This window comes from Alternaria dauci, chromosome 2, assembly GCF_042100115.1.
Source record: "Alternaria dauci strain A2016 chromosome 2, whole genome shotgun sequence".
NCBI classification, from domain to species: Eukaryota; Fungi; Ascomycota; class Dothideomycetes; order Pleosporales; family Pleosporaceae; genus Alternaria; species Alternaria dauci.
The window spans coordinates 521,467-545,954 of NC_091273.1; the positions used below are offsets into that span (position 1 = coordinate 521,467).

Consider the following 24,488-nt stretch of genomic DNA (forward strand, 5'->3'; position numbering starts at 1 on the left):
ATTTGCGAAGCTTGGAAAATTACTCAGATCCCTTCTCGTACTTGACAGGATGGAAGAGAGTGTTGCGCATGCACAACCGGCCGGTGCCGTTCTCTTCTTCGACTGGGCCGCCCTTATCGTTCTCGCGAGAGCCGAGCCATCTCCGCCACCACTCGGACGAGAAACCGGCGTTGTAGTAGAAACTCGTGCCAAGCTGGTTGTGTTCACCCCAGCCGAAAACGCTGTCAGTTGGCTTCGGGGGCTTGTTGAAAGTGCCGTCAAGAGCCTCGAGCGGCCAGTTGTGGTCAAGGTACACGGGGTGTGCAGCATAGACGGCCTTGAGGCCGTGGTGGAATGCGACCGTTGGTGGCCACATTTCGGGGAACATGTGGTGCTTCATCAGGTATGTTTCGCGGTGCATGAGATCCAGTAGGCGTTTTGACAGGCGCGAGACGGTAATAATCGCGCATCGTCGCGGAGGCTCTGGAAGCTCGAGGTCGTAGCCTGTAACATCGTCACGGAACACCCAGTTGGTCTTGGCCGGATCGAAGATTGGGTTGAACGTGATGATGTCGGCGTCTTCGCCAACACCCCACTCATAGTTGTCCTGGGAGTACGAATGCGGGGGCTCGGTCTCGGGAGGGCTGGGAAGCATGCCGGTGTTCTCGAACTTGGGCGGGCCCCAAACAGGCTTCTCATCACTGTTGTACAGCTCCTCCTCAACCATTTCGGTAAAATTCTTCCAGGAGCCGTGAAGCTCGGGAATGTAGTAGCGGGATGATCGCTCCCACAGACCCTTGCGGGGCTGCTTCTTGGCCCACTCGCCAATCTTGTTGTGAAACTCGTAGTAGTGGCCGCTGAGACGGAGATCCATCTCCCAGTTCCAGTAGAAGTCGTACTCGGGACGAGCTTGCGCGAACCATTGCATCGCGAAATGAGCGCTGCGGTACACAGAGTGAACGGGGGCCTTGGCGTGGTTGTAGACGTTGTTGGGGAATGGCTCTGGGTAGTACATGCGCATCTGCTGCTCGGACCAAAGAGTTGCCATGCCCCAGAACTCCTTGGGCAAGTTGTCTTCGATGACCTTTTGGTAAATCTCCTCAGAAGACCAGATGGGAAGGCTATCGTCTTTGACGTGGAGAAGGAAGTGAACATCGTACTCGCCTCCAGATTTGAGGGAGAGCTCGTTGATCATGGCGCGCAGAGTAAGAATCTGGTAGTCGCTGTACTTGTATCCGGTCCAGGTGCGAAGGACGTAGGCGTGACGGGGCACCTTCTTCTTTGCGGGTGCAGACTCGTCGGTGGTGTTCTTCTTGAAGCGGTGGGCGTTCTTTTCGCGACATCGCTTCATGGCAGACGCCCAGTTGACCTTGCGGTAGTCGACCTTTTTTTCGTAGCTCCAGAGCTTGTCAGCGCCAGCCTTCTCGGACTTGCCGTCCATGTCAAGGCCGCCCTCATCGCGAGAGTACGAGTAGCCATAGGGACCAAGGCGACCGAAGCGGTCGAAACACTTCTTATCGTCAAAGCCAAGCTCCTCGTAGGAACCGAAGAAAGGTGCAGTCATGTTCTGGGGAATGCCGGGGTAGGCGTAGATGTCGGGGAGGTCGACAGTCTCGTCCTCATCGAGATAGCACTGCTTTACCTCGTCGTGCTCCTTGAGGTACTCGGGCGAGTCGAATTTGTACGGGTCGAACGGCTGCATCTCGAGCGGCGGCTCCTTGTCCTCCTTGGACATGTGCGGCCACTTTGGCTTGATGTTGTCCTCGGGGTTGGGGCTTTGCGAGTACTTGACATAGTCCTGCTCTGACACCCAGTCACCATACGGGACGAGCGTGCGAACGCCATTGAAGAAGCCGTTTAACCTGGCAAATTAGTATTCGATGCCTGCAGTGGCAAGTGAGTATGCTTACCGTGGGTAGTGCTCCCAGTGGTACTGTTTGCGCTCGTCGCCTGGGTGCTGCTGGTGGTTCCACCTATGACGCCTGTAGATGCCCGTGCCCAGCATCGAGGCCAGCAGCACTATCGTGACGGCGAGAGTGATGAGACGCGCGAACGACAGGCGTGGGCGCTGGAGGCGGTTGGCCCAGGCGGGCTGGTTGTACTTCTTGCCCCATGACTTGCTGCTGAAGAGCGGCAGCGGTGATGAAGCCTGGCTGTCCTGGCCGGGTACCTTTTCGTAGTTGAAGCGCGTTCGGATGAACAGCTTGCCAGGGTTGAATCGCGAGGCCATTGTCGTGATCGGATGTGCGGATGTGCGGTGCAGCGTGAGTGTGTTGCCTATCGCATCTGCGGCGAGGCTGCTGCGCAAAGGAGGTCGCTCGGCAAGGCGGGAAGCACTTGTTGCAATGCGTGTACTCGGCCGCGCGAGTGGTGTCGGGTGACAAGAGGGGGCACGACACTGGAGACGACAGCGGAGAGCAAAACGAGTGACTGTCCTGGAGACGGAGGCAGGACGATGGCGATGGCGATGGCGTGGAGCGTTGGGGAAGAGGGCGTGGGCTGAGAAGGAGCGACCGACCCTTTTTCCCTCGTTGCTCGCCCCAGACAGCCTAGCGCTGCCTCGCACCTGCCGTCTACTGCAGCGCTAGCTTGCAAGGGTCAACCACGATTCCTGGAGCACCACGGCGGAAAGGCATGGCTAGGCAATGCCACCGGTCCACTCCAAGACATGCAAAGCTCTCCAGCTGCTGCTCATCACGGCCGATCCGCTCCCTCCGCGCCTTTGCTGAGTTCGCTACCAAGACGGCGTGAAAGCCTGTGTTGCGTTATCGTCGAGTGCCGCCCGCCACCAAATCAAATGACGCCCAGCTATCAAAATTCACTCCATCGGGCCCTGCATGAGCCATGGCAGAGCGCACTATCAACGGCCTGCCCTCCCGCCTCAACAACGTCGAGCGAAGCTTCTATTTTTTTCTTCTCCGCCGTTTTGTAAGTCTTGACGTCGATGGCGGGTCCTGCGACCGACGTCCAATATTTGCGTCTATGCGTCTCCCTTGCCCTGCCGCGACAGACGAAGCCGGACAAGTGATGAAATTGTGTGCTGAAGGATTTCACCGTTGCTCAACCCCTGGGCGTTCGCAGAGACAAGGTGGCGTTGTCCGTGATTGGCCTACCCAGCGCCCCTAGCCTTGCATCCGACACCAGCGTACGCGTCCTCTTCGAACGGCGTGGGCGGAAGAGTCTAGGCTAAAAATAAGACATCAGCGAGCCATGGCGAAGTGGGCTCAGCAATGCAACGAGAGCTGCTGCATGGACACCTGAGGCGTGAGCTGATGATATAATACTGTTGCATTGCCTCATCACAAGCTGAAGCTGTCAAATTACATGTACCCTGGTGATTGCCTGCAGTCAGTGGTGGTGAGCCATTTCCGCCCCTCTGACAGGCCCCGCAGTTCCAATACTCTGCTGCTGCAGAACATGGGCAAGACTCCACAGGAGCACATGGGATCCCACACGATGACGTTCAACCCCGTGGATCTCGTCTGAGAGTTGTGATCCTCGTCATATTTGGTCCCATCCGACTGTCAGCAGTCGCGACCCGTCGTCGTCTCCAGGAGCAACAAAGCGGGCACCCACGCGCAATGCCAACCCTCTTTGTCGCCACAACAACCCAAGGCAGGGGGCACTGCTTCGAGAGTCTCGTCTCTGGACGCCATTCTTGTGACCGCAGCTATCAATCCCGCTTGTATACCAGACATTGCGATGCATCAACACAAGAGCACGTTTCGGTACTAACCGCCCCGCATCGACCTCGACTCGAAACGCGATCTCCCGCAAGCAGATGGCTTGCTGGTTCGGCGCCTCTCCGGGCGAACAATGAAATAGGCAGAGTTCAATACTTCAACAATATTGACCTCAAGTCTGGGCATCAAAAGTGAGCACGTGTAGGGCGAGGATTAGGCGCCGAGGTCGACAACAAACGTGAAGCTTCTCGAAGCGTGCCATGCCTACACCCCGAGAGAGAAAACTCCACACCTTTGGCTTGTGCGGTGCATGTGCCTATGCGACTTGGGAATTGCGTGGCTTTTACGCGTGTACGTTCTCTGCTGGAACGACCTTTGATGGGAACTAGTGGGGACTGTGGTGAGTCGCAGCGTTGTGCTATAATGGTACAGCGCCTGTCGGCTGGCGATAACGCGCAGAAAGCTATCGCACCTCTGCGCTAACGCCTGGTGAGAGCAATCGGAGGTGAAACACCCTTCCATGCTGGCGATGCATCTGGATCGCGATTCATGTCAGGACTATCTTGCGCCATTCTGCAGATCGAGAAAAGATGCGAGCAGATTTTCTCACTGTCCGAGACCTAAGCACGTCGTGTCGAAATAACAATGTATAGGGCAAGCTTCGAGTTTCTCACAGATGCATCTCAGGGCGGACGAAACAAGCTCATAGGGTCAGAGTCAATTTCATTAGGGTTGCCGAATGCTGGGATCTTCCTGAGGGTGATCCTCTACCCAGATTCTGTCTTCGTGCATTGACTAGGATATGTGATGTGCGGGTTCAAAAGCAAATGGGAAGGCGCAAGATCTCATCTCTCATTATTGCGTGTCTGCTTGTCCTTGGGTACTGCGACGTGTCTCATCTAGAGGGTGTGTTTCCCAGTTTGGAAGTCGTGAGTGGCTCGCTGTCACCGAGTATGTTTTTTTGTTTTTCTTTGCTTCGGATGACGTGTGTGCGAAAAAGAACGTATAAGTCCTACACACGGAAATTTGTTGCTTTTGTCCCAGTGATCGGGGTATGCAGGTAACTGCTGTGAATGCACTGCAAGGCTGCGCCGGTGGTGGACCAATCAAAATGAATTAAGCTCCGAAGGCGGACGGCCCTTCAAATCTCCGACGTTCCTGCCACTTTCGACTCATCGCAACGACCCCACGTTCTGGAGCATTATACCGGACAACGTTGAACTGGAATCGCAAATATGCCTGGAACCAGAGGCCCCGTGCCTGTGCCGCTCGAAACAAAAGGCCAAAACCTCACACAAGAAATCCTCGACCTCTTAGACACAAAAGAGCCCCTCCAGAGCAATGAAGACTTCCCCGCAATATCGCAGGCTGAAATCAAGGCTGCGCTGGACAGGCTAGCAAGTCGTTCGATGGTCGCATACAAGTCATTGGATTCGGAAAAGGTCGTTCTCACACCAGAGTCGGAAGGCATAGTAGCAGAAGGCAGCCACGAATACAAGGTCTGGAAATATGTCAAGGAGAAGGAGAGGGTCCCAATCGCGGATCTTCCTGTGAGTATACCGTCTTCAAGCGTCATATTGATGCGCGACTAACAAAAAATACAGAACGTCTTCGGGAAAGAAGCTGCGAGCGTAGGACAGGGCAACGGTTTTAAGAACAAGTGGATCAAGAAGGATGGTAGCGACATCGTCCTTCTCCAGACCGAGGAGCCCAAGGACCTCAACCGCGAACTGCTCCAGGGCATCAAAGATACCCAATCTCTCGACGACGCCAAGATGCTTGCGCAGCTGAAGAAGAAGAAGCTTGTCACTGTTACGAAAGTCATCACATACACAATCACAAAGGGCCCCAAGTACGCAAAGGAGATACCGGTAGAACACACCGACTTGACCGTCGAGCTTCTCGCCAACGATGCATGGAAGACTGCAAACTTCAAGCCGTACAACTTCGCTGCGCTCGGCGCAAACCAGGACTCTGGCGCATTACATCCTTTGAACAAGGTCAGGCAAGAGTTCAGGAATATTTTCTTCTCACAAGGTTTCGTCGAGATGCCGACAGGACAGTACGTATCGGCTGAACATTATATACGCGTACGACTAACATTTGTAGCTTCGTCGACACTGGTTTCTGGAACTTCGATGCCCTCTTCGTACCACAACAACATCCCGCCCGCGACATGCAAGACACCTTCTTCGTCTCATATCCACCAAAGGCCGACAAGCCGCGGTTAGATCCTGCCAACGAAGCCACGATGGACCGCATGGAGGCAGGATCAAAACGACTCTTCTCCACACCGGAGAGCGAGAAGAAGGAAAAGAAGCCTCGAGACTTTGAAAAGTACTGGGAAGACGTCAGAAAAGTTCACCAGGACGGCGCTTTTGGCTCGATAGGATGTACGCTAACACTAAGCCCATATATGAAATGATTCCATGCTAACCCCACACGCAGACCGCTACCCATGGGACGAAGACGAATCCCTCCGCCTCGTCCTGCGCACACACACGACTGCCGTCTCAACATGGGCGCTCCACCGCCTCGCCGAAGACCCACGTCCCGCGCGCTACTTCTCCATCGACCGCGTCTTCCGCAACGAAACTGTCGATGCAACCCATCTCGCCGAGTTCCACCAGATCGAAGGCGTCATCGCCGACTTTGGTCTCACCCTCGGCGGCCTGATGCGCTTCCTAGAAGACTTCTTCGCCAACATGGGTCTCACGAACCTGCGCTTCAAGCCCGCTTTCAACCCGTACACCGAGCCCAGCATGGAGATCTTTGGCTTCCACGTTGGCCTCAACAAGTGGATTGAGATTGGAAACAGTGGTATGTTCAGGCCGGAGATGTTGGAGCCGATGGGCCTGCCAAAGGATATGAGGGTGTATGGATTTGGTTTGAGTTTGGAGAGACCGACTATGATGAAGTATGGGGTCAGCAATATCAGGGAGTTGTTGGGTCACAAGGTTGATTTGAGCTGGATTCGGGAGCAGCCGGCTGTGCGCTTTGACAAGGAGTAGATGATGAGACGGGTTAGGAGTGATGAAGGGAAGAAAACTAGACGATGCGCACGACTGTCACGATAGCAGACGAGTCTTGTGGAAATGATATCCAAAACAAGACTAAAAGTCTTTTGAGAGATGATTTCGTTTGTATTTACTCCATGGTTGGTATCCCGTCTTTCACGGCAACCTCACTCGTCATTCGTTGACTGAGCTTCCTTCACCAAGTCTGCGCGAAATTCTGTCGCCTCCAGATGTGTTCGTCTCCACCGTGCAGCGGCGTGCTCTACCACAATAACGACTGCCCTGTGTGGGCTCTGCGCTTCTTCTGCACGCAGGCCGTTGATCACGGACCACGCATCATGTCTCCTCTGGAAGCCTTGCTTCAATTACATCTGTTCTGGACCCACGAGCGTCTTCATTCCTTCTCCAAACTGTTCTTGACATCCTCCTCGATCATCTTATTCCTCGCACCCTTGTATATCCAGCTCTCCCCTTCTTTAACACCCCAATTCTTCTTCGCCCATATCAACCCGTCTTGACCCAGTCCAAATCCAAGCCCAACAAGCAATCCCATCCGTATCGTCCTCGCCGCCGTGCTCACAGGAAACTGATGCCACGCACTCCACAACCCCCCCGTAACCATACCCGCCAACCCACTCGACACAAAATCCCTACACCCATCGACCCCGCGATCAATCCTCCGCATATCCAGCTCATCCACACCCTCCATCTCCTCCATTGTGCGCCCCGCGCGCCACGTCCCCCGGAAAACATCCAGACTCTCTTCCACGATGAAGAACACCGTCGACCACGCTGCAATATACGTTCCCTTCTTTAAACCTTCGACAATGCCATAGCGCCATTTGTAGTAGTTCTTCGACTTGTGGTACAGGTACCAGCCGGGATTTGAAATGGGCAGGCGGTGCGCGTTTTCGGCGCGGAAGCGCAGCGACGCCATGTGGCCGGCGTTGAGGGAACCGAGAGTGAATCCAGAGAGGAAGGAGAGCGAGGTTGTGAGGAGGAGGCGCCGGTCGAAGGGCATGCCTAGGCGGGGAGCGTAGGAGAGGGGTTGCGATGGTCGTGGGGGCGGTGTTGCGAGTGTTTCTGGGGGTTGCAATGGGGATTGTTGGAGCGAGGTTGTTGCCATTGTGAGTTTGGTGCCCTGCGTTGGGCGGGGAGGTGGGCTCGTAACTATTGGAATGGGTGTCTAGTGAGGTTTGCGATGGGTGCGGAGGTGGTGCGGAGTGGAGATACTCGAGGGTTGAGATCGCCGAGAGAGGAAGGCACGCTAGTAATGGTATTATGATTTCTACGAGGGCCGAATAATGTACGGTTCGAAATCCAGTACTAAAAAAACCTTTGTTGTATAGAGCGAAGGGAGTGCTGAGTGTGCAAAAGTCGCGGAGGCTTGTGAGATCACCACGCCAAGATTTCCATGCAAGGGTCCGGGTCGCGCTTTCCCGCCCGCGAACCCCTCCATGGCTTTGACAATAACGCGTCTAGACTCTTCAAACACTTCACTTGCATCCGGGAGTACTCGAAAATCCTGAACAAACGCGTACAACACACATTAAGCTGCTCCTCATCACTGTGGTTCATTGCCACCCTCGCAAGTGACACTCTCAATTAGAGTATACCATCACAACACGTCACGATGGCGACGCCTTCACCACAGACATGGACGCTTCGCCTCAAGGCTCACAGAACTACCGTTCTTATCCACGTCGATCCATTGAACACCTTTGACACGATCAAAACCTACCTATACGACGCTCTACAAGAAACCGGTCTCAAGAACTCCGCCGGCGAATCGATACCACTACCCTCGTCTGCGTCGGACATCCAATTCGGTCGCCCAGCAAACATCAACGACGCATCCGAGGGCTTCGCACTGGGCGAATGGGAACGAGCATACATGGCCAGCGACGAGGAGCAGGTGGAAGGCAAGGGCAAGGGCAAAGCCACCAAACCAAACGCAGGGGCCAGTTCAAGTGCTGGGGCGAAAGGTGACATAACGAAGACCAAGCAATGTCCCAAGGGCGCGGGCCTGAGAGATGGCGCGGTGCTAGCTTTCCGGTGGGCTGGCGATGGCACCTGGGACGGCGAGGATGAGTTTGATCTCGACAGGGACGTTCGAAAAGGCGGAAACATGTGGGGCGTTACGCTGGCGAGCTTTGAAGACGCGTATGGTGTTGAGAATGAGACAGATGTGGGTGGAAGATCGGAGTTTGAGGGTTGAGCGGATGCGGACAGTTGGTCAAACTCATTTCCCACGGTCTGCGACTCCGTTACGTGAAGAGAATTGGAAGGATGCAATATGGATACTGTCTCCTTGCGGCAATAAGCATCAGGAATGCTTTTCTATACACTGTAAGCCACTTCTTGGGATGTGCAATCACGGCATCGCTGACATTTGCATAGTGACCTCATAAGGTTATGCAGCCTATCATATCCACCTCCAGTCTTACAGTCGCTTGCCAGGTCCTGGAAAGCATAGCCCTGCTTCATATTCTATGTCATCCTGCGACGAGCTCTCTGTTCTTCATACTACTGTCTGTACAACGTGCGGTTTGCTGCGACATGATACAGTATGGAAGTTGTGGAACGCCTTACGCAAGCATGAGGAGATAGCACAATCTTCAAGCATCAGCCTCTCGATTAGTCTGAGCCATCGAGCCGACTTGTACATCTACTGTCCACCCTTTCGTCTTATAACGAGATTCAATGCTCTATCACGCACGATGATATGGATGATGAATAAAACTGTCTTCCTATCCACGGGGCGACCCTTGCCTATGTTTGGATGTCTTCATGGACAGCAAGGCTTTCATCATCTGTCAGAATCTCTTTGATTTTCTGGGCACAGTACGGGAGAAGCAGCTTCTGCTTCTCTCGGACCCTTCTGGACCGATGCATTGATAGTAGGACAGATGCTTGAGCTCTGAACCGTCAATGCCTAGGTGCACACAATAACAAGGTATTCTGGCGGCATACAATGGTCATTTGAGTGAGCCGTCACAATGAGTTTTGCTCGATATTGCAGTGAACCTTCTCTGTGTTTTTCTACATGTTTTGTGTAATATACACAAGGCACTACCCAGGTACATGATCTCCATAGTACGCCACCAGGTATTTGGTCCCAAGTGGACAGATCTCCAGTCATGAAAGTCGCGGTGTTATTCTTCTCTACGACATGAAATCGACATCGTCATTCTGCGTCAAGGCTCAAGGTTGGTGGACCTGCGGCGTCAACATCCCTTCACATGCGAGACACATGGACGTCCGGTAGGTTTTTGTTCAATCTTGCGATGAATTTTAGCGGGTATATGGATGACGTTTATTGGGCTACGCTACATATGCCGGATGATGAGATGCTGGACGAGACTGTGGAGAATGAGTTGGATGCATTTTATGATATGAAAACGGAGCAATCGAGAGCGGTCAACTCGGAGTGCGAGGTACGTAAATGGTTATAGATGAAGTGAATAGAAAGGCCAAACTGCACCACAAAGACGCGCAACTTGGGACGTTATCCGGCGATGGTTTTGTCTAAACTTACGTACGAAACTGGAGTAGACGCACAAGCAATAGTAGCTGCCGATATACTAGATGACTTCAAGTATTGCATTGCCATATGATAATCTCGATGCTAGTGAAACGCATATGCATTCGATCTTACAGATAGTTGATTACCCAGGAGTGGAATCCCTGACTTGTGGGGTGCAGCAACGTGCTTTTCGATGTGAAGGTGCGGGCCGGGCAGCATTCTCAAGTCCCCATGATCACTTTATAACGCTAGGTCATCGTAGCTACCTAGATGGGCTAGTACGTTTGAGACCATTCCGACAGCGAGCCAATCGCGCAGATGGTCATTGCGACGACTATGATGGATGCGGCAAGTGGCCGAAGCGTGGTACATTCCTCGATCACGGCTGGCGAAGAAGACGGACGCGCTCCGGTACTTTGAGCGTTAGGAGGGCCGGTACACGTCGCAGACGAATATTCCACGAATCTGGGGTACGGCATATGGGCATGAGCCGGAGGTGCTAATGCAATGCGGTTCCCGAAACTCGTGGAAGTAAGCGAGGATGCATTACCATTTCTTCTCCGGCGAAATTGACGTGGTCAGCCGGGTGTCTGGAATACCTACACGCCGACTTCGACCCAATAGAAGTTGTAGAGTTCTTACACCCATGGATAGTGTGACAGACTACTCAGAACCGGGGACAGAAGATCGCCGTGGTCGAAGAAGATCTGGAAGCCGCTGATCATGGGACAGTGAAGGACGATGTTGTATATAACCACCAAGAAAGTGCGACTTTGTGGTTCTCGTCAGGTCATTCACTCGCTCAGGTGGTGCTCCATCACAGCTTCTTTCGTTCCAATAGATCCGTCAAGGCGGCAATCTGCCCAATATGTTCTCCAAGATCACATCTCTTCTCGCCCTTGTGGCAACGGCCAATGCCCATGGCTATCTCTCCTCTCCCATGAGCCGAACCGGCTTGAATGCGCAAGTGAGTGTGCTGAAAGCGGACAAGTCTGTACTCAATCACTAACACCTTCTAGTCTGGTGCAGACACTTGCCCGGAATGTACCATTCTCGAACCCGTCACAGCATGGCCAGACCTGAACGCCGCCAAGGTGGGCCGCTCGGGCCCTTGCGGATACAACGCTCGCGTATCTGTAGACTACAACCAGCCCGGTCCTCGCTGGGGTCAACAACCCATCATTACCTACAAGGGCGGTGATGTGGTAGATGTACAATGGTGCCTCGATGCCAATGGTGACCATGGCGGCATGTTCAGCTACCGCATATGCCAGAACCAAGCCATCGTCGATAAGCTTTTGACCCCTGGATACCTCCCCACCGAGGCGGAGAAGCAGGCAGCGGAAGACTGCTTCAAAGCTGGTGAGCTGAAGTGTACGGATGTTCCTGGCCAGACGTGCGGTTTCAACTCGGACTGTCAACAGGGCCAAGCTTGCTGGAGGAACGACTGGTTCACCTGTAAGTGTGTCGTCAATTTTTGAAACGAGGACATGTGGCTGACATCGACTAGGCGGCGGTTTCAATGACGGTCGCAAGTGCAGGAGCGTCGACAACGCACCTCTCAACTCGTGCTATTCTAGCATCGCCGGCGGATACACCGTTAGCTCAAAGATCAAGATCCCCAACTACACGAGCAACCACACGCTGCTGTCATTCAAGTGGAACTCATTCCAGACTCCACAGATCTACTTGACTTGTGCGGACATCAAGATCACTGGCAGCGGCTCAGGCGGCTCCACTCCACCCACCCCAACAACCACGACGAGGCCAACTTCCACGGCGGTACCCAGCGGCTGCGCGACACCCGTTGCCACCGTAGCTGTGACATTTGAGTCCAGGACCACAACAGTCGTGGGCCAGACAGTCAAGATTGCTGGATCAATCGCCCAACTTGGTAGCTGGAACACCGCCTCTGCGCCTGCGCTCTCTGCGAGCCAGTACACCAATGCGAACCCGCTGTGGTCCACGACGATCAACTTACCGGCTGGCACCAGCTTCGAGTACAAGTTCATCAAGGTCGAAAGCAACGGTGCCGTGACGTACGAATCGGGTGCTAATCGTGTGTATACCGTGCCGAGGGAGTGCTCCAGCGCAGTCACTGTCGCTACCACATGGAAGTAGGCCTGTCGATAGTCTTTGGAACGGCAATGGCTACATGTATTATGGGAGACAATACAAGAGCGGGAAAGCTTGTGATATGTCAGTCATTAATGAACGCATGAAATTATATCGAACAATCGCTGCAACTAGCAGAGCACAGCTAAGCACGTGATGGAAGTTGATGAGATCCCAGATCGTGTCGCAAAGGGTGCTGTATGAATGTCGCGGTGTTTTGCGGCTTAAGGTTCCGATATCACTCTGCAGAGGATGCTAGCACTGTGGCGTCGTGAGGGATGAGCTCGGGAGGTTGGGAGGCTTTGTTGTTCATCACGTGTCAGTATCGATGACGCGCTAGTCTCCTTTGAATCGCGAATCTGACGCGTCCATCTCTTCTCCTGTTTCTGTGCCGCTCGGAGCACAAATGTCGTTCTGCCTTTGAGACCAAACCATCAGTCCAAGTTGCGGCTAGGTCTGCAGATATGAGTCAGTTTCTTTTTTGCTGATGACGCGACTGGTACCTTTCTACCAGGATGACGTTTCCCTGCGCCTTGGCAATCCGTCGCGTTCCTGCCACCGAGATGCTCATAAGGCCGGACACATATCAAGCTCCATCCGGCAGGTCGTGCAATCGCGACATGCGTATCACGAAGAACCCCGCTCCTATCTGAGATACCATTGTCCAGAATGCACAAGTCCAACGTCTGCCCAGATGCCGGCTCGACAAAAGTCGGTTAAGCCGTGGAAAGCTTCCTTGGCACACAGCTAATAAGGCAGGTGCGTACGTGCAAGGTCTTGGCGGTGATTGTGATGCTCCGCTCCGCATGTTGTGACGCCGCCCGAGAACCCGGGCTGCATATAACAGCATCTTAGACGAACATGGTTCTTCAGAAGTTCTTTCTGCACTTCCGACCTCTTCACACCGTCTCGAACGATACAAGAGAAGATGGCGATGAAGACGGCGCTTCTGGCTGCCGGTCTCTTTCTGGGATCGGCCAAGGCCATTACTGTTGAGTATGTCTTGCCAAACATTATCACAACAAAATCTAACCGTGGTTAGGGGTATGCTTGCTGCACCTCGCAGAAGTACCGGTAGTCTCAGCCCGAAGGGAGTGAGTATTGACGCCAGCGTAACAGGGCAACGCTAACGGTCTAGGACCGTGCCTTGTTCTCGGAGACCAAGTTCAACTGGACATCCGAGAAATCCAGCACTTCTTGGTACTTCATTGACACCGAGTCTGGCAACATCACAAAAGCACCCTTTGGAAGCGACGCATCGGAAGTGGTATGGGTCGGCGACACGGAGGACAGCATCCTCTACCTCAACGCTACCAACGAGGAGATTCCTGGAGGAGTTACTCTGTACACAGCCGATCTCAGCGGTGACTCTTTTGAGCCAACCTTAGTGGCGTCGTTGCATGCTCCTCTCTCCGGACTGAAGGCTGTGAAGACCGACTCAGGAATCAACTTTGTCGGAAACTGCCTTGCCTACGAAAGCAACGGAACCGCGTACAACCCTGAGCTCGTGACTGCCCCAAAGAGCTCCGGTCAGCTGTACGACAGCAATTTTGTGAGGCATTGGAATTATTACATCACCGCCGAACGCGTCGCTGTCTTTAGTGGAGTCCTCAACGGTGGAAACGGAACCTATAGCTATGGAGGCGAGCTTAAGAACCTGCTTTCTGGTATGAACTACACCGTCACTCGCCCCGAGAGCCCAGTTCAGGGCTCTTCGAGCGACCCTGGAGACTATGACTTGTCTCCCGACGGCAGCATGGTTGCTTTCCGCACCAAGTCTCCTGATCTTCCCAAGGCAAACTACACCGCTAGCTATATCTATGTTGTTCCGTTCGACGGATCTGAGGTCGCCGTTCCAGTCAATGGTCCTGGCACCACAGCTCCCGAGACAGCACAGGGTGCATCCGGCGCCCCTGTTTGGTCGCACGACGGCAGCAAACTTGCCTACACCCAACAAGATGGCATCGATTACGAGTCCGACAAGTACAAGCTCTACGTTGCAGAGATTAATGGCATGAACAGTGAAGTTCGCTCAGTTGCTGAGGACTGGGATTCCAGTCCCACTGGTCTACAATGGGGTCCGGATGATGTTGATCTTTGGGTCACCTCGGAGCTGCACGCTTCTGTCCGCCTCTGGCTTGTTCCTCAGGATGCGCCAGCCGACTTCACACCAGTCAACTTCACTGGCCCCGACACTGTTCTCTCCGACTTCGCCATTCTCCCTGATGGCAGTGCCTTCGTATCCGCCGCCGCTTCATGGACTAGCCGTATGTTCTACAAGCAATACCCCGGCCAAGACAAGCACGTTCTTTTCTCCGCCAACGAAGTCGATCCAGAGCTGGAGGGTCTCACATCAGACTCCGTGTCGAACTTCTGGGTTACCAACGATGATGGCGACGATATCCAGACTTTTGTGTTCTACCCCACTGACTTCGACCCGAGCAAGAAATACCCTCTCGCATTCATCATCCACGGCGGCCCGCAGTCTACTCAAGGAGATAACTGGAGCACGCGATGGAACTTGAGACTCTGGGCAGACCAGGGCTTCGTCGTTACTGCAACCCAGTTCACTGGTTCGCCATCTTACAGCCAAGCTTTCACCGACAAGATCCAAGCCAACTGGGGTGGAACTCCCTATACTGATCTCGTCAAGGTCTTCGAGCACCTTCGCGACAACGTCGATTACGTCGACACCGACCGTGCCATCGCTGCCGGTGCCTCCTTTGGTTGCTACATGACAAATTGGATTCAAGGCCACGACCTAGGCCGCGAATTCAAAGCCCTCGTCTGCCACGACGGAAAGATCAACCAAGTTGGTTCCTACGCTACCGAAGAGCTCTGGTTCATTCAGCGCGACAACAACGGAACTATCTGGAATGACCGCGAGAATTACGAGCTCTGGGATCCTCTTGCTCACTTTGCCAACGCTAGCACGCCGCAGTTCATCATTCATAATGACCTCGATTACCGTGTGGTGCAAGCCGAGGGACTGCAGACGTTCAACATTTTGCAGAGCTTGGGTGTGCCATCGCGCTTTTTGCATTTCCCTGATGAGGGTCACTGGGTTACCAATAGGCAGAATAGTCTGTTGTGGCACAACTACATCTTCAACTGGATCAGGTACTATGTTGGGTTGGATGAAGAGCTGTCTATGGATAATGTCATTACGCAGTAAAGTAGCATCTAGCACGCATAGTATTACCTGAATACTATTAGCCCAATACGAAGGTATGATCATACCACGATTTGCGAACAACGTGCCTTCTCTGTTTGTCAGGTGCATCTACTGGATCAAGGGGTGGATGACGGGCATTCAACGATTCTGCGACACCCACGGTAACTTTCGTGAACATGAGCGTTTTGCACGTAAAATCACAATCATTGTCGTAGTGGCTGATACCCCCATTATTTTTCCCCAAGTATCAAAGAGCCAGTCAAGGTCACGTCTGCCGTTGCCTGCAACGGCTAGCGTGAGGTAATGCACCGGGACCCGAGTTGCTTGTAAATGCACCGAACACGCGAACCCGAGTGTTGATACCAGGGTAGCGAACGCTATCTGCCATAATGAGCGCCGTCACAACCGTTCACGGGTACGCGTGCTAGTAACAAAGTTTCGCAGTTGTCTCAATCGTTAACTACGTGGAAGGTGCTTTGAGCGAGATGATTTTGAGAATCCTATACACTGTGGTCGTTGCGACCATCTTATTCGCACTGGTCAAATCGTTCCAATCGTACACATTCCTCAGGCAAATCCCCGGGCCGAAAACAGCAGCCCTTACGAACCTGGTCCGCCGCTCATGGGCAAAATCTGGTCGCATACATGAAATACATCTCCGTTTGCACCGAGACTATGGTTCTGTGGTCCGCGTGGGACCAAATGCTGTGTTGGTCTCGCAGCCGCGCGCCATTGACAGCATCTTTGGCTTCAAGTCGCGGCCGAAGAAGGTAGAGTACTCATCATCTTTGTCTTTCAGCTAAGCTGAAATACCCATCCGACATCACAAGATCCTCGCTGATGAAGTCGCCTAGTCAGAGTTCTACAACGCGCTCATGCCGCGTATGAAAGGCGGTGCTATCCCCGACGTGTTCGCGACGCTCGACGAGGATGTGCACCGCCAGATGCGGCGGCCTGTCGCGAACCTCTACGGCATCGGCAACCTAGTCTCGTTCGAGCCGCTAATCACGTCCACGCTGCGGCACTTTTTCACGCGCTTGGATGAGCGCTTCACAGACTGCGACACCCCGTTCGATATGTATGACTGGCTCCAATTCTTCACATTCGATGTCATTGGCGAGGTGACGTTCTCCCGACGCCTCGGGTTTCTGGACGAAGGAAGGGATATCGAGGGTGTGATTGACGCGAACTGGAAGTATTTCAAGGCCGCGGCACCGGTGAGTGCAGGATTTTCCGTGCCCCATGCAAATTATTGGCCATGATGATGACGCTGTGTTGTGCATAAGCTGATGGAGGGTCGCAGAATACCCAGATGCCGTGGTTGGATTACTTGTGGAAGGATAACCCCCTGCTGCCCGCGGGGTCGAAAAAGAATCTCGTGGCGGAGTTTTCTTTTGCGCGGATTCATGAGCGTATGAGCCTGACACCCGCGCAGAGGGAGGACATCAATCAGCGCGACTTTCTGTCCTGCTTCATCAGGGAGAAGGACAAGGACAGTACTTTACCTGCTAGGTAGGCATCTCCAAAAAGTCCCATCCTAGCGACATACGTGCACCACTGACATGGAGATAGCGCCGTCCCCACCTGGACCAACTCAAATATCCAAGCCGGGGTCGACACAACCAGCATCCTCGAAAGCGCCCTCTTCTACCATCTCCTCAAGAATCCGACTACCTTTGCGACTCTGCGCGCCGAGATCGATGATGCTGCAAAGACAGGCCGTATCTCCGAGTTCGTCTCATGGAAGGAGTCGCAGACGTTGCCATATCTGGAGGCTTGCATTCATGAAGCATCGCGGCTGCATCCGCCCATTTGCTTCCCGATCGAACGCATAGTGGGGAAGGAAGGGCTGCACATTGACGGGTTCGTGATTCCGCCGGGAACAAGAATATCGATGGTATGTGCTTTCGATGGATTTCGTAGAGAAATCCGGACGATACTAACGAAGTGGTGTTGATAGAGCCCGTGGACGGTTCATCGTCAAAAGTGGTTGTACGGTGAAGACGCAGACATGTGGCGACCGGAACGGTGGCTCGTGGGCGAGGAGCAAAAGCGGGCAATGTATGGCTCATTGCTTACGGTACGTTTCCACCCCTTGTTTGGCCACCCCCTAACGTGCCGTATGTGACTAACGGTGCACCTACCAGTTTGGCGCGGGCCATCGATCTTGCCTGGGGAAGAACCTGTCGTACTTTCAGATTTTCAAGCTGGTGCCCTCGTTGCTGCAAAAATACGATGTAAGCTGTGTTGCTTTTGTTCCCTAGTGCGTTCAGTGCATATTTTTGAGCGAGAGGCTGATGAAGGTGTAGCTTGAGCTGGTGCGGCCGGACGAGGAGTGGAAGATCGAAAACCATTGGTTTGCGCAGCCGTCGGGGTTTGAGGTGAAGATTTCGCGACGGAAGTAGAAGGAGGAAAGGCTTGCGAAACGGAAGTGTCGGAGAAAAGGAGAGGAGTTTGTGCATGCGGGACATGTTGGGGTTGGAAGGACCATCATGAGACATGTGTATCTTACTAGCTACGGAATGTGAACAGATGACGTCTATCTATAGACAATGATCTTGGTATGCGTGAGCATCAACACAGTACCTAGGTATATGTTGATGAGTTGACAAAAGTTTTGTTGAGGTTGTAGCATGAGCAGTATGCAGGTGACATGTAAGCAGGCGGTACGACTTTCGAAGAAGCCCATGGCCTCGATCGACTGACACATACGCCTTGAAGATTTCAGATGGCCTCAAGAAGATGGTGTCATGTTCAAATATCGGCTCCATTCAATGTTCATTTCAGGTGGGCAGACATACAAGCTAGCCTAAGACAGGATAGTCCGTGACACCAACCCCCTACTAATCACTTGCGTCATCGAGCCCCGCTTCGGTAATACCCACCATGCTTCTCACCTCCCAAAACTTTCGCAGCCGAAGTCCCGCCCTCTCCAACAAAGCTTTGAACTCGGTAGGCGTCCGCTCGATTCCGTTCAGTGTCGCCATGAGCGCAAGGTCTCGAGTGTGGCAGTACCGTACGTGGTACCCGTAATTCGCCGGTAGCGGGCTTGGAGCCGCAGGGATCTCGGCGCAGCCAAAGGTCGTGTTCATGACGGGATCGCAGATGAGAATGCGCGACTTCGGGCCCATGGCGGTCTTGATAGCTTTGAGGATTGCGACACAGTAATCATCGGACCAATCGTGGCTAGAAGATGTCAGTCAGAGAACGGCACACCAGCACTAATTCAAGGTCTACCCACAGGATACCACGCAGCCAGTAGACATCGGCGTTCTTCACTGGGTTCGGCTCGAAGAAATCATGCGCTTGAAACTTTACGCGGCCGCTAGAGACGGCATCAGGTGCTTCCTTGGGGTAAATCTCGTGCTCGCCACGTTCGACGTTCTCGGGACGATCTTGCACGACAAACTTCAGCTTTGGGTATACGTTCATCAGCTGAAGCGGGAAGCCTCCTATACAGGAGATTAGCCAATTTTGGGGCCAAGCCTGGGGCTTACGTACCAACGCCTCCACCAACATCGACCACAAGGCCCTCCCCGAGCTCGAGCCAGGGAAAATCGAACGCATGAGCAGCGCCAGAGGTCTTTCCTCCGGCTACCATGGCCAACGCGAAATTTTCAAGCTCCGGTCGATTCATGATCGCTCCTGGCGCGTCTGTGGAACCAGTGAAGAGGGACAGATCGGGGACACCTGGATAGCCCGGGCCATCAGAGACAAGTTGACTAGGCGGAAGCTTTTCAGACATCCACTCCCAAAGAGGCTTATTCGTTCCCATGGCGCGGTGAAAAGCTGTCTCGTCGACTTTGTATGAGTGACCTTTAGAACCGAGTAGGTAACGAGGGAAGTGGTCAGACGACGAGTAGATATGCAGTCCACTTGAGAGGGTGTCAGAAAGCAGATTTCGAGACCGGAGATTCCTAATTACTTACAATAGCTGCACATAAGCTCTCAAGCCTGGATTATTAACCAAAGCTTCAGAAATCCGGTTGTTGGCGAACCGATTCTCTGCAACCTCGCGGAAGATGTGAATTGAACATAAGGTCCTCAAGATGCGAGCTGAACGACTTTAGCACATACGACATGATCTCTTGCCCGTTCCAACTCACCCAGCTTCCTTCGCTCAATACCGGTTTTCTCGGCTATCGACTGAATATCCAACCCATCAGGACCCGCCTCGTTGAGAAGGTCAGGGATCTTGCGCTCGGCGGCGATGAATAGCGCGCGGGATTCCATGAACTCTGCCAAGATTTGCTGGATACGCTGATGAGGCTCTGCTACGAGTTCAATTAGAGATCCCGTGACTGCTTCGACTGTTCTCTCCGCGTCCCAAAGCTTGTGACTGGGCAGGATGCGCGCTGTGTCTTTGCTGTCGTCTTGGGACGAGAAGTCCTCTTTGGCCCATTCATTCTTGATCGTCAGTGCGGCCTCTTGCAGCAAGGCGGAAAGTCTCAGGAGCTCGTCGGCGTCCTTCGAAGTGTGAGGAAGACGTTCCATATCGAGTCCGATAACGCAATCACGAAAACGAGTTGGTGAGATCAGTTGGTACACTTTTTTCCTTTCATGTGATTGTCATTGTTTTTCTTTCTTGTAATCTGCGAAGATGCGGACCTGCGCTGAGTCATCAGTGGTGATGCTGCAGGCTGAGCTTACTCGTCGGGTCCCATGTAGGGACCCGAGTGGCATTCTCCACGTCGCGAACATGCCGAAATAACGGGAGCACATCAACCTACAGGATCCGCGTCGGTTGGGTCAATGCTGGCATGTACCGTGCTCATTATTGTCCTCTCTTATTCCGTCTCTATACTCATTTTCAAGTATGAACGGCAACACAAACGACCAGACGAGCGGCCGCGTAGAGGAGGACTACGTAAAGCATCAAGTTCAAAGCCCCACAAACGTGTGGTTATCTTTGCAAAAAGTCATCCCGTTACAGGATCGTGATGCCAGATTTTGGTGGTATCATACGGGCTACCATGTGGCTTGTATGGTTGACGCCTCCGGATACTCCACGGAGAAACAGTACGAAGTGCTGCTTTTCCACCTAAATTGGATCGTGAGTCTTCCTTGTCAATCGACTTCCTGCTCAGAATAATCCCTGACGATTTGGCTAGTGTCCCCGACTAGGACCGGCTCCTGAGGGCGATGGAAAGTCGAAATGGCACTCCCTGATGGCACACGACGGTTCGCCTTTGGAATACTCCTGGAAATGGAATACCTCTGCAGGGAAGCCGGATATACGATACTCATGGGAGCCGTTCAATCCTGGCTCGGGCAGAACCACTGATCCTCGAAACCATGCGCTGTCGCTAGATTACATGCGTGCTGTCAAGCATGTCCTGCCCGGTGTAGACTTCTCCTGGATCACTACGCTCCTGGAAGAGATCGAGAGCGGGGATCAGAATGCCTCGCATTTCCTCCACGCCGTGGAGTACAGCCAGACAAAGTCCTTTGGTCTCAAGTCTTATTTTTTGCCGCGAGACTATAAGATCCTGCAAGCCGGCAGCACGACTACCATGGATGAGTGGGACAAAGCCATCCTGAAACTCAACCCGAACAACGTGGGGCGTGATACCTTGATGGAGTTCATCTCTAGCAATCCCGAGGGCAAGCTCTTGCAACCGTGGTATGTCTCGCTTTTACGCCTAGTGAAAACCTGTAAACTGATGTAGATGAACAGTGTCCTCGCGGTAGACAATGTGAAACCCGAGAAGTCGCGGCTGAAACTCTACTTCATGACATCGCACACGAGTTTCTCCTCTCTCCGCGAGATCGTCACCCTCGGCGGTACACGGGATGTTCCAGAGTCCAGCCTCCAGGACCTGAAATCTTTCATCTGGACGCTGCTCGGGCTGCCCGACGACTACCCAGAAGACGTTAACGTACCCGCGCACCCACCCGTTGCGAAGACGTGGCTGGATGAAGAGAATCTCGTCGAGTGTTTCGTTTACTTCTTCGACATCGCGCCGCACAATAGCGAGGTCGACATCAAGTTCTACCTGCCGACGAGGAGGTATGGCCCCGACGATCGGCAGATTGCGACACGGCTTGTGGAATGGATGAAGTCGAGAGGCCGTGGAGCTTGGTGTGATCGGTATCTGCACATGTTGGAAGCGCTGGCTGAGCACCGCGGATTGGAGAATGGAAAGGGATTACACAGCTATATCAGCTATCAGATTGGGAAGGGGTCGGAGCCAGACATCAAGTCTTATCTCACACCAGAGACGTACCATCCGGCACGATACACATTGTCAAAGGAGTAAACCATCATTCAATGTTGTATGCCCACACGTATGTTCGTACACAGCAAGATATGCAGAAGCCAACCATATTATTCAACTGATGATATACTCCTATTCGCATCTCTGCGCTATGGTTAGTATTAAACACGAGCAGACTGCTGGATCCGCTTCGACTGTGCTGATACAATAGGTGAACAGGATGTCTTACGTTTACGTAGTGTAGAAAAGACTTAGTGACGACGTCTCTACCAGGTAGTTCTTACAAGATGCCTGGAGTCAGGGTGATTGATGGTGATAGTCCGCGGCCGCATCAACAACTGGGCACGAATAAGATGAAAGACATCTCATGTGCTGGTATATTTGCGCCAATAAAGAACTAAGTAGTTGGCTGGGATGTAGTTGGTTTCGTGGTTTCTTTTTAACACTCGCGTTTGCCAGCGGCCTTGTTATATAGTCATCTTGATCAGTAGTTCGTCCGGATCGTTACACTCCAGACTCCATGCTAAATGTCTTAGTTCACTTGATGGGAGCAGAATCGGCGGTGTATAATTGCCATTTAGATAGGAAGATACATAATGGACAGTTCTTGCAAACTTGTAGTACAGTCTAGAAGGACAACTCAAGGAAGAAAAGCAAAGTACAACAAAACAACCGAAACCAAACCAAACCAGACCACTCTAACCCTTGAAAAGAAAAACCTTCAGTCTAAATTCCTTCTAACCAGAGCCATCGAATGAGAGAACAGGGTTTCGTCTAAGACCAGCCGGCGAGGGTGTTAGGGATGGGGTGGTATCCGTTGAACAAGCCTCGGGGGTCGTATTTGTTCTTCAACTCTGTCAGCCTGACGTGTCGCCACTGCTCGTAGCCGTAAAGCGCGCTCAAAGGCTCGTCGCCATGACCGTAGTTCTGGTACTCGTACAACCTGTCGTATCCGGAGTACCTCTTCTCGGCCCACCTGTTGCGCCACTTGACGCTGAAAGCTTCAACATTGGCAGCTTCTCTCTCGTCCGTGTACAGCATGACAAGTTCGATCATGTTGCTGAACCTTCCACGGTGAGGGAAGGCGGAAAAGTTGTCGGGAAACTTGTTCATGGCTTGGTTGGGGAAGGTTTCGATCATCAACATGCTGGCGTTTGCAGATGGGTTGGCGTGGATCATCTCGACGAGATCGTCTGCGAAGTCGCTGATGATTTGGGTGTCGAGCGTCTTGGTGATGACACCGCGCATATCGTAGTTGATGCCTTTTGTGCAGGAGAAGTTGATAAGGCCACCGACAGCAGCGTTGAATGTGCCTGGCCAAGATGTCTCGACCTCCGCGAAGCGTGTGGCGTAGGACTTGAATTGGTTGGTGTGCTTTTGGGCGTCCCTGGTGGGTCCTGCGTACTGGACGTTGAGGATAATATCAATCTGTTCTGTTGTCAGTATTTTCTTCAGTATAATGCTTCCTGATGACTGACATCTTGCGTGGTAGTGTTGTATGAAACGAACGGAATGAAGTTAAGACGTGGGTCAAAGAGATCAGGGTTGCCTCTTGGTGCTGCGAGTTTGTTGACAGCATCGAACATTCTCTTCATGTCTTTGCGTGCGAAGTAAAAGTCTCCGTTGTAATGCTGACCGTTGTTGGTGGCGGGGTGTGTCTGCAGCGTTATCTCGAAAGCGATACCGAAGTTCTGGCCCGCACCACGGATTCCCCAGAAGAGATCCTTGTTGACTTGCGGAGATGCTTCGACGATGGTGCCATTGTATAGTGCGTAGCGAACCTTGCTGATGTTATCGCTCGTGAGGCCATAGAGACCTTCGAAACGACCGAGACCGCCACCGAGAGCAGCACCGGCGGATCCGACGCAAGGACAGGAGCCAACAGCTACACTCATTAGCGATTTTCATTGAGTTTACCATTTCAGTCAAAACTTACTAACTACGCGTCCATGGTCGTACAGGAACTGAACAAGGTCTCCATAGAGCACACCGGAGCCGTAGGTCACACTCTGGTCTCGGTTCATCCTCATGGTGTTGAAACCAGCCATGTTGATCATGGTGGCGTTCTGCACAGTCTGAAGAGTAGCCGAGTAGCCGTGACCGCCTGATTTAGCAAGAAAGGGGCGGTTGTTGCTCGACAGGTACCTCAACTAGAAAAGGAGAGTGTAAGCAAATTGATCACTGGGTGATCAAGAAAGAATGGTTTTACTTACCCCCATGGAAAGCTCCCTCTCGTTCCTGGGTAGGAATACTTCATTGAAAGTAGGAGCTGAGTAGGTAGACCAACGTTGCGTCACGTTGGCAAATTCAGGCCAGCTCTGGTCGTGGGCTTCGCCTGCAATAGAAGCTGGCCAAGCATCCTGGCGGGAGAAAATAAGATCATTGTCGATGGCAGCACCTGATGCTACTGAAACGAATGAAGCAACTCCAAGCAGAGCATGCATCAGTTGAGAGGCAATCATCTTGAAAGACTGTGATATCGAAGTGCCAGATGAGACTGTAGAAAGAATGTTGTGGATGAAGGTAGTGATGATGATATTCGGTACGATATCTCGAGCTCTTTATACTCGTTGGCTTCTCATTCTTCTCATGGTCTCCGTACCTTTTGGTCTACGGGCGCTTTCAGAGCCCCCACGAGCATCCTGCTCAACCCACAGCCCGTCTGATGTTCTGGACCATCTGGTGGGCTTTGCTCCAGCTCGAACGGCATGTCAGGGCGCAATATTGGACGCCGTGGCTTTGTTGGTACTTGAAGCCATACCCATCTCTCGTCAA

General features: G+C 52.9%; 9 protein-coding genes across 9 annotated transcripts; 5 read left to right on the plus strand and 4 right to left on the minus strand.

Annotated features, from left to right (window-relative positions):
* Positions 1–19: 19 nt before the first annotated feature.
* ACET3X_002260 (uncharacterized protein) lies at positions 20–2,209 on the minus strand (the record flags this gene model as incomplete). The annotated part of the gene is made up of 2 exons (XM_069448836.1): positions 20–1,841; positions 1,890–2,209. 2 exons carry the CDS (start codon positions 2,207–2,209, stop codon positions 20–22), a joined length of 2,142 nt encoding a protein of 713 aa, XP_069308807.1.
* A 2,688-nt stretch (positions 2,210–4,897) lies between these two features.
* On the plus strand, positions 4,898–6,673 carry ACET3X_002261 (uncharacterized protein; the record flags this gene model as incomplete). The annotated part of the gene is made up of 4 exons (XM_069448847.1): positions 4,898–5,212; positions 5,267–5,724; positions 5,772–6,055; positions 6,111–6,673. The coding sequence occupies 4 exons, from the start codon at positions 4,898–4,900 to the stop codon at positions 6,671–6,673; spliced, it is 1,620 nt and encodes a 539-aa protein (XP_069308808.1).
* A 400-nt stretch (positions 6,674–7,073) lies between these two features.
* On the minus strand, positions 7,074–7,805 carry ACET3X_002262 (uncharacterized protein; the record flags this gene model as incomplete). The annotated part of the gene is made up of 1 exon (XM_069448858.1): positions 7,074–7,805. The coding sequence occupies one exon, from the start codon at positions 7,803–7,805 to the stop codon at positions 7,074–7,076; it is 732 nt and encodes a 243-aa protein (XP_069308809.1).
* A 507-nt stretch (positions 7,806–8,312) lies between these two features.
* On the plus strand, positions 8,313–9,090 carry ACET3X_002263 (uncharacterized protein; the record flags this gene model as incomplete). Its single annotated transcript, XM_069448869.1, has 3 exons — positions 8,313–8,867; positions 9,010–9,028; positions 9,080–9,090. The coding sequence occupies 3 exons, from the start codon at positions 8,313–8,315 to the stop codon at positions 9,088–9,090; spliced, it is 585 nt and encodes a 194-aa protein (XP_069308810.1).
* Positions 9,091–11,073: 1,983 nt separating this feature from the next.
* ACET3X_002264 (uncharacterized protein) lies at positions 11,074–12,326 on the plus strand (the record flags this gene model as incomplete). Its single annotated transcript, XM_069448880.1, has 3 exons — positions 11,074–11,172; positions 11,225–11,663; positions 11,716–12,326. The coding sequence occupies 3 exons, from the start codon at positions 11,074–11,076 to the stop codon at positions 12,324–12,326; spliced, it is 1,149 nt and encodes a 382-aa protein (XP_069308811.1).
* A 922-nt stretch (positions 12,327–13,248) lies between these two features.
* Positions 13,249–17,900, plus strand: ACET3X_002265 (uncharacterized protein; the record flags this gene model as incomplete). Its single annotated transcript, XM_069448891.1, has 10 exons — positions 13,249–13,316; positions 13,363–13,414; positions 13,459–15,440; positions 16,067–16,265; positions 16,350–16,712; positions 16,799–17,007; positions 17,068–17,392; positions 17,456–17,575; positions 17,643–17,732; positions 17,805–17,900. 10 exons carry the CDS (start codon positions 13,249–13,251, stop codon positions 17,898–17,900), a joined length of 3,504 nt encoding a protein of 1,167 aa, XP_069308812.1.
* A 359-nt stretch (positions 17,901–18,259) lies between these two features.
* Positions 18,260–20,049, minus strand: ACET3X_002266 (uncharacterized protein). The gene is made up of 5 exons (XM_069448902.1): positions 19,602–20,049; positions 19,425–19,551; positions 18,997–19,370; positions 18,737–18,947; positions 18,260–18,681 (listed from the first exon to the last, which is right to left on the minus strand). The coding sequence occupies exons 1-5, from the start codon at positions 19,987–19,989 to the stop codon at positions 18,339–18,341; spliced, it is 1,443 nt and encodes a 480-aa protein (XP_069308813.1). The 5' UTR covers positions 19,990–20,049; the 3' UTR covers positions 18,260–18,338.
* Positions 20,050–20,311: 262 nt separating this feature from the next.
* On the plus strand, positions 20,312–21,755 carry ACET3X_002267 (uncharacterized protein; the record flags this gene model as incomplete). Its single annotated transcript, XM_069448913.1, has 3 exons — positions 20,312–20,548; positions 20,607–21,118; positions 21,173–21,755. The coding sequence occupies 3 exons, from the start codon at positions 20,312–20,314 to the stop codon at positions 21,753–21,755; spliced, it is 1,332 nt and encodes a 443-aa protein (XP_069308814.1).
* Positions 21,756–22,269: 514 nt separating this feature from the next.
* On the minus strand, positions 22,270–24,236 carry ACET3X_002268 (uncharacterized protein). Its single transcript, XM_069448924.1, has 4 exons — positions 23,927–24,236; positions 23,650–23,863; positions 23,192–23,598; positions 22,270–23,141 (listed from the first exon to the last, which is right to left on the minus strand). Exons 1-4 carry the CDS (start codon positions 24,173–24,175, stop codon positions 22,488–22,490), a joined length of 1,524 nt encoding a protein of 507 aa, XP_069308815.1. The 5' UTR covers positions 24,176–24,236; the 3' UTR covers positions 22,270–22,487.
* Positions 24,237–24,488: the final 252 nt, after the last annotated feature.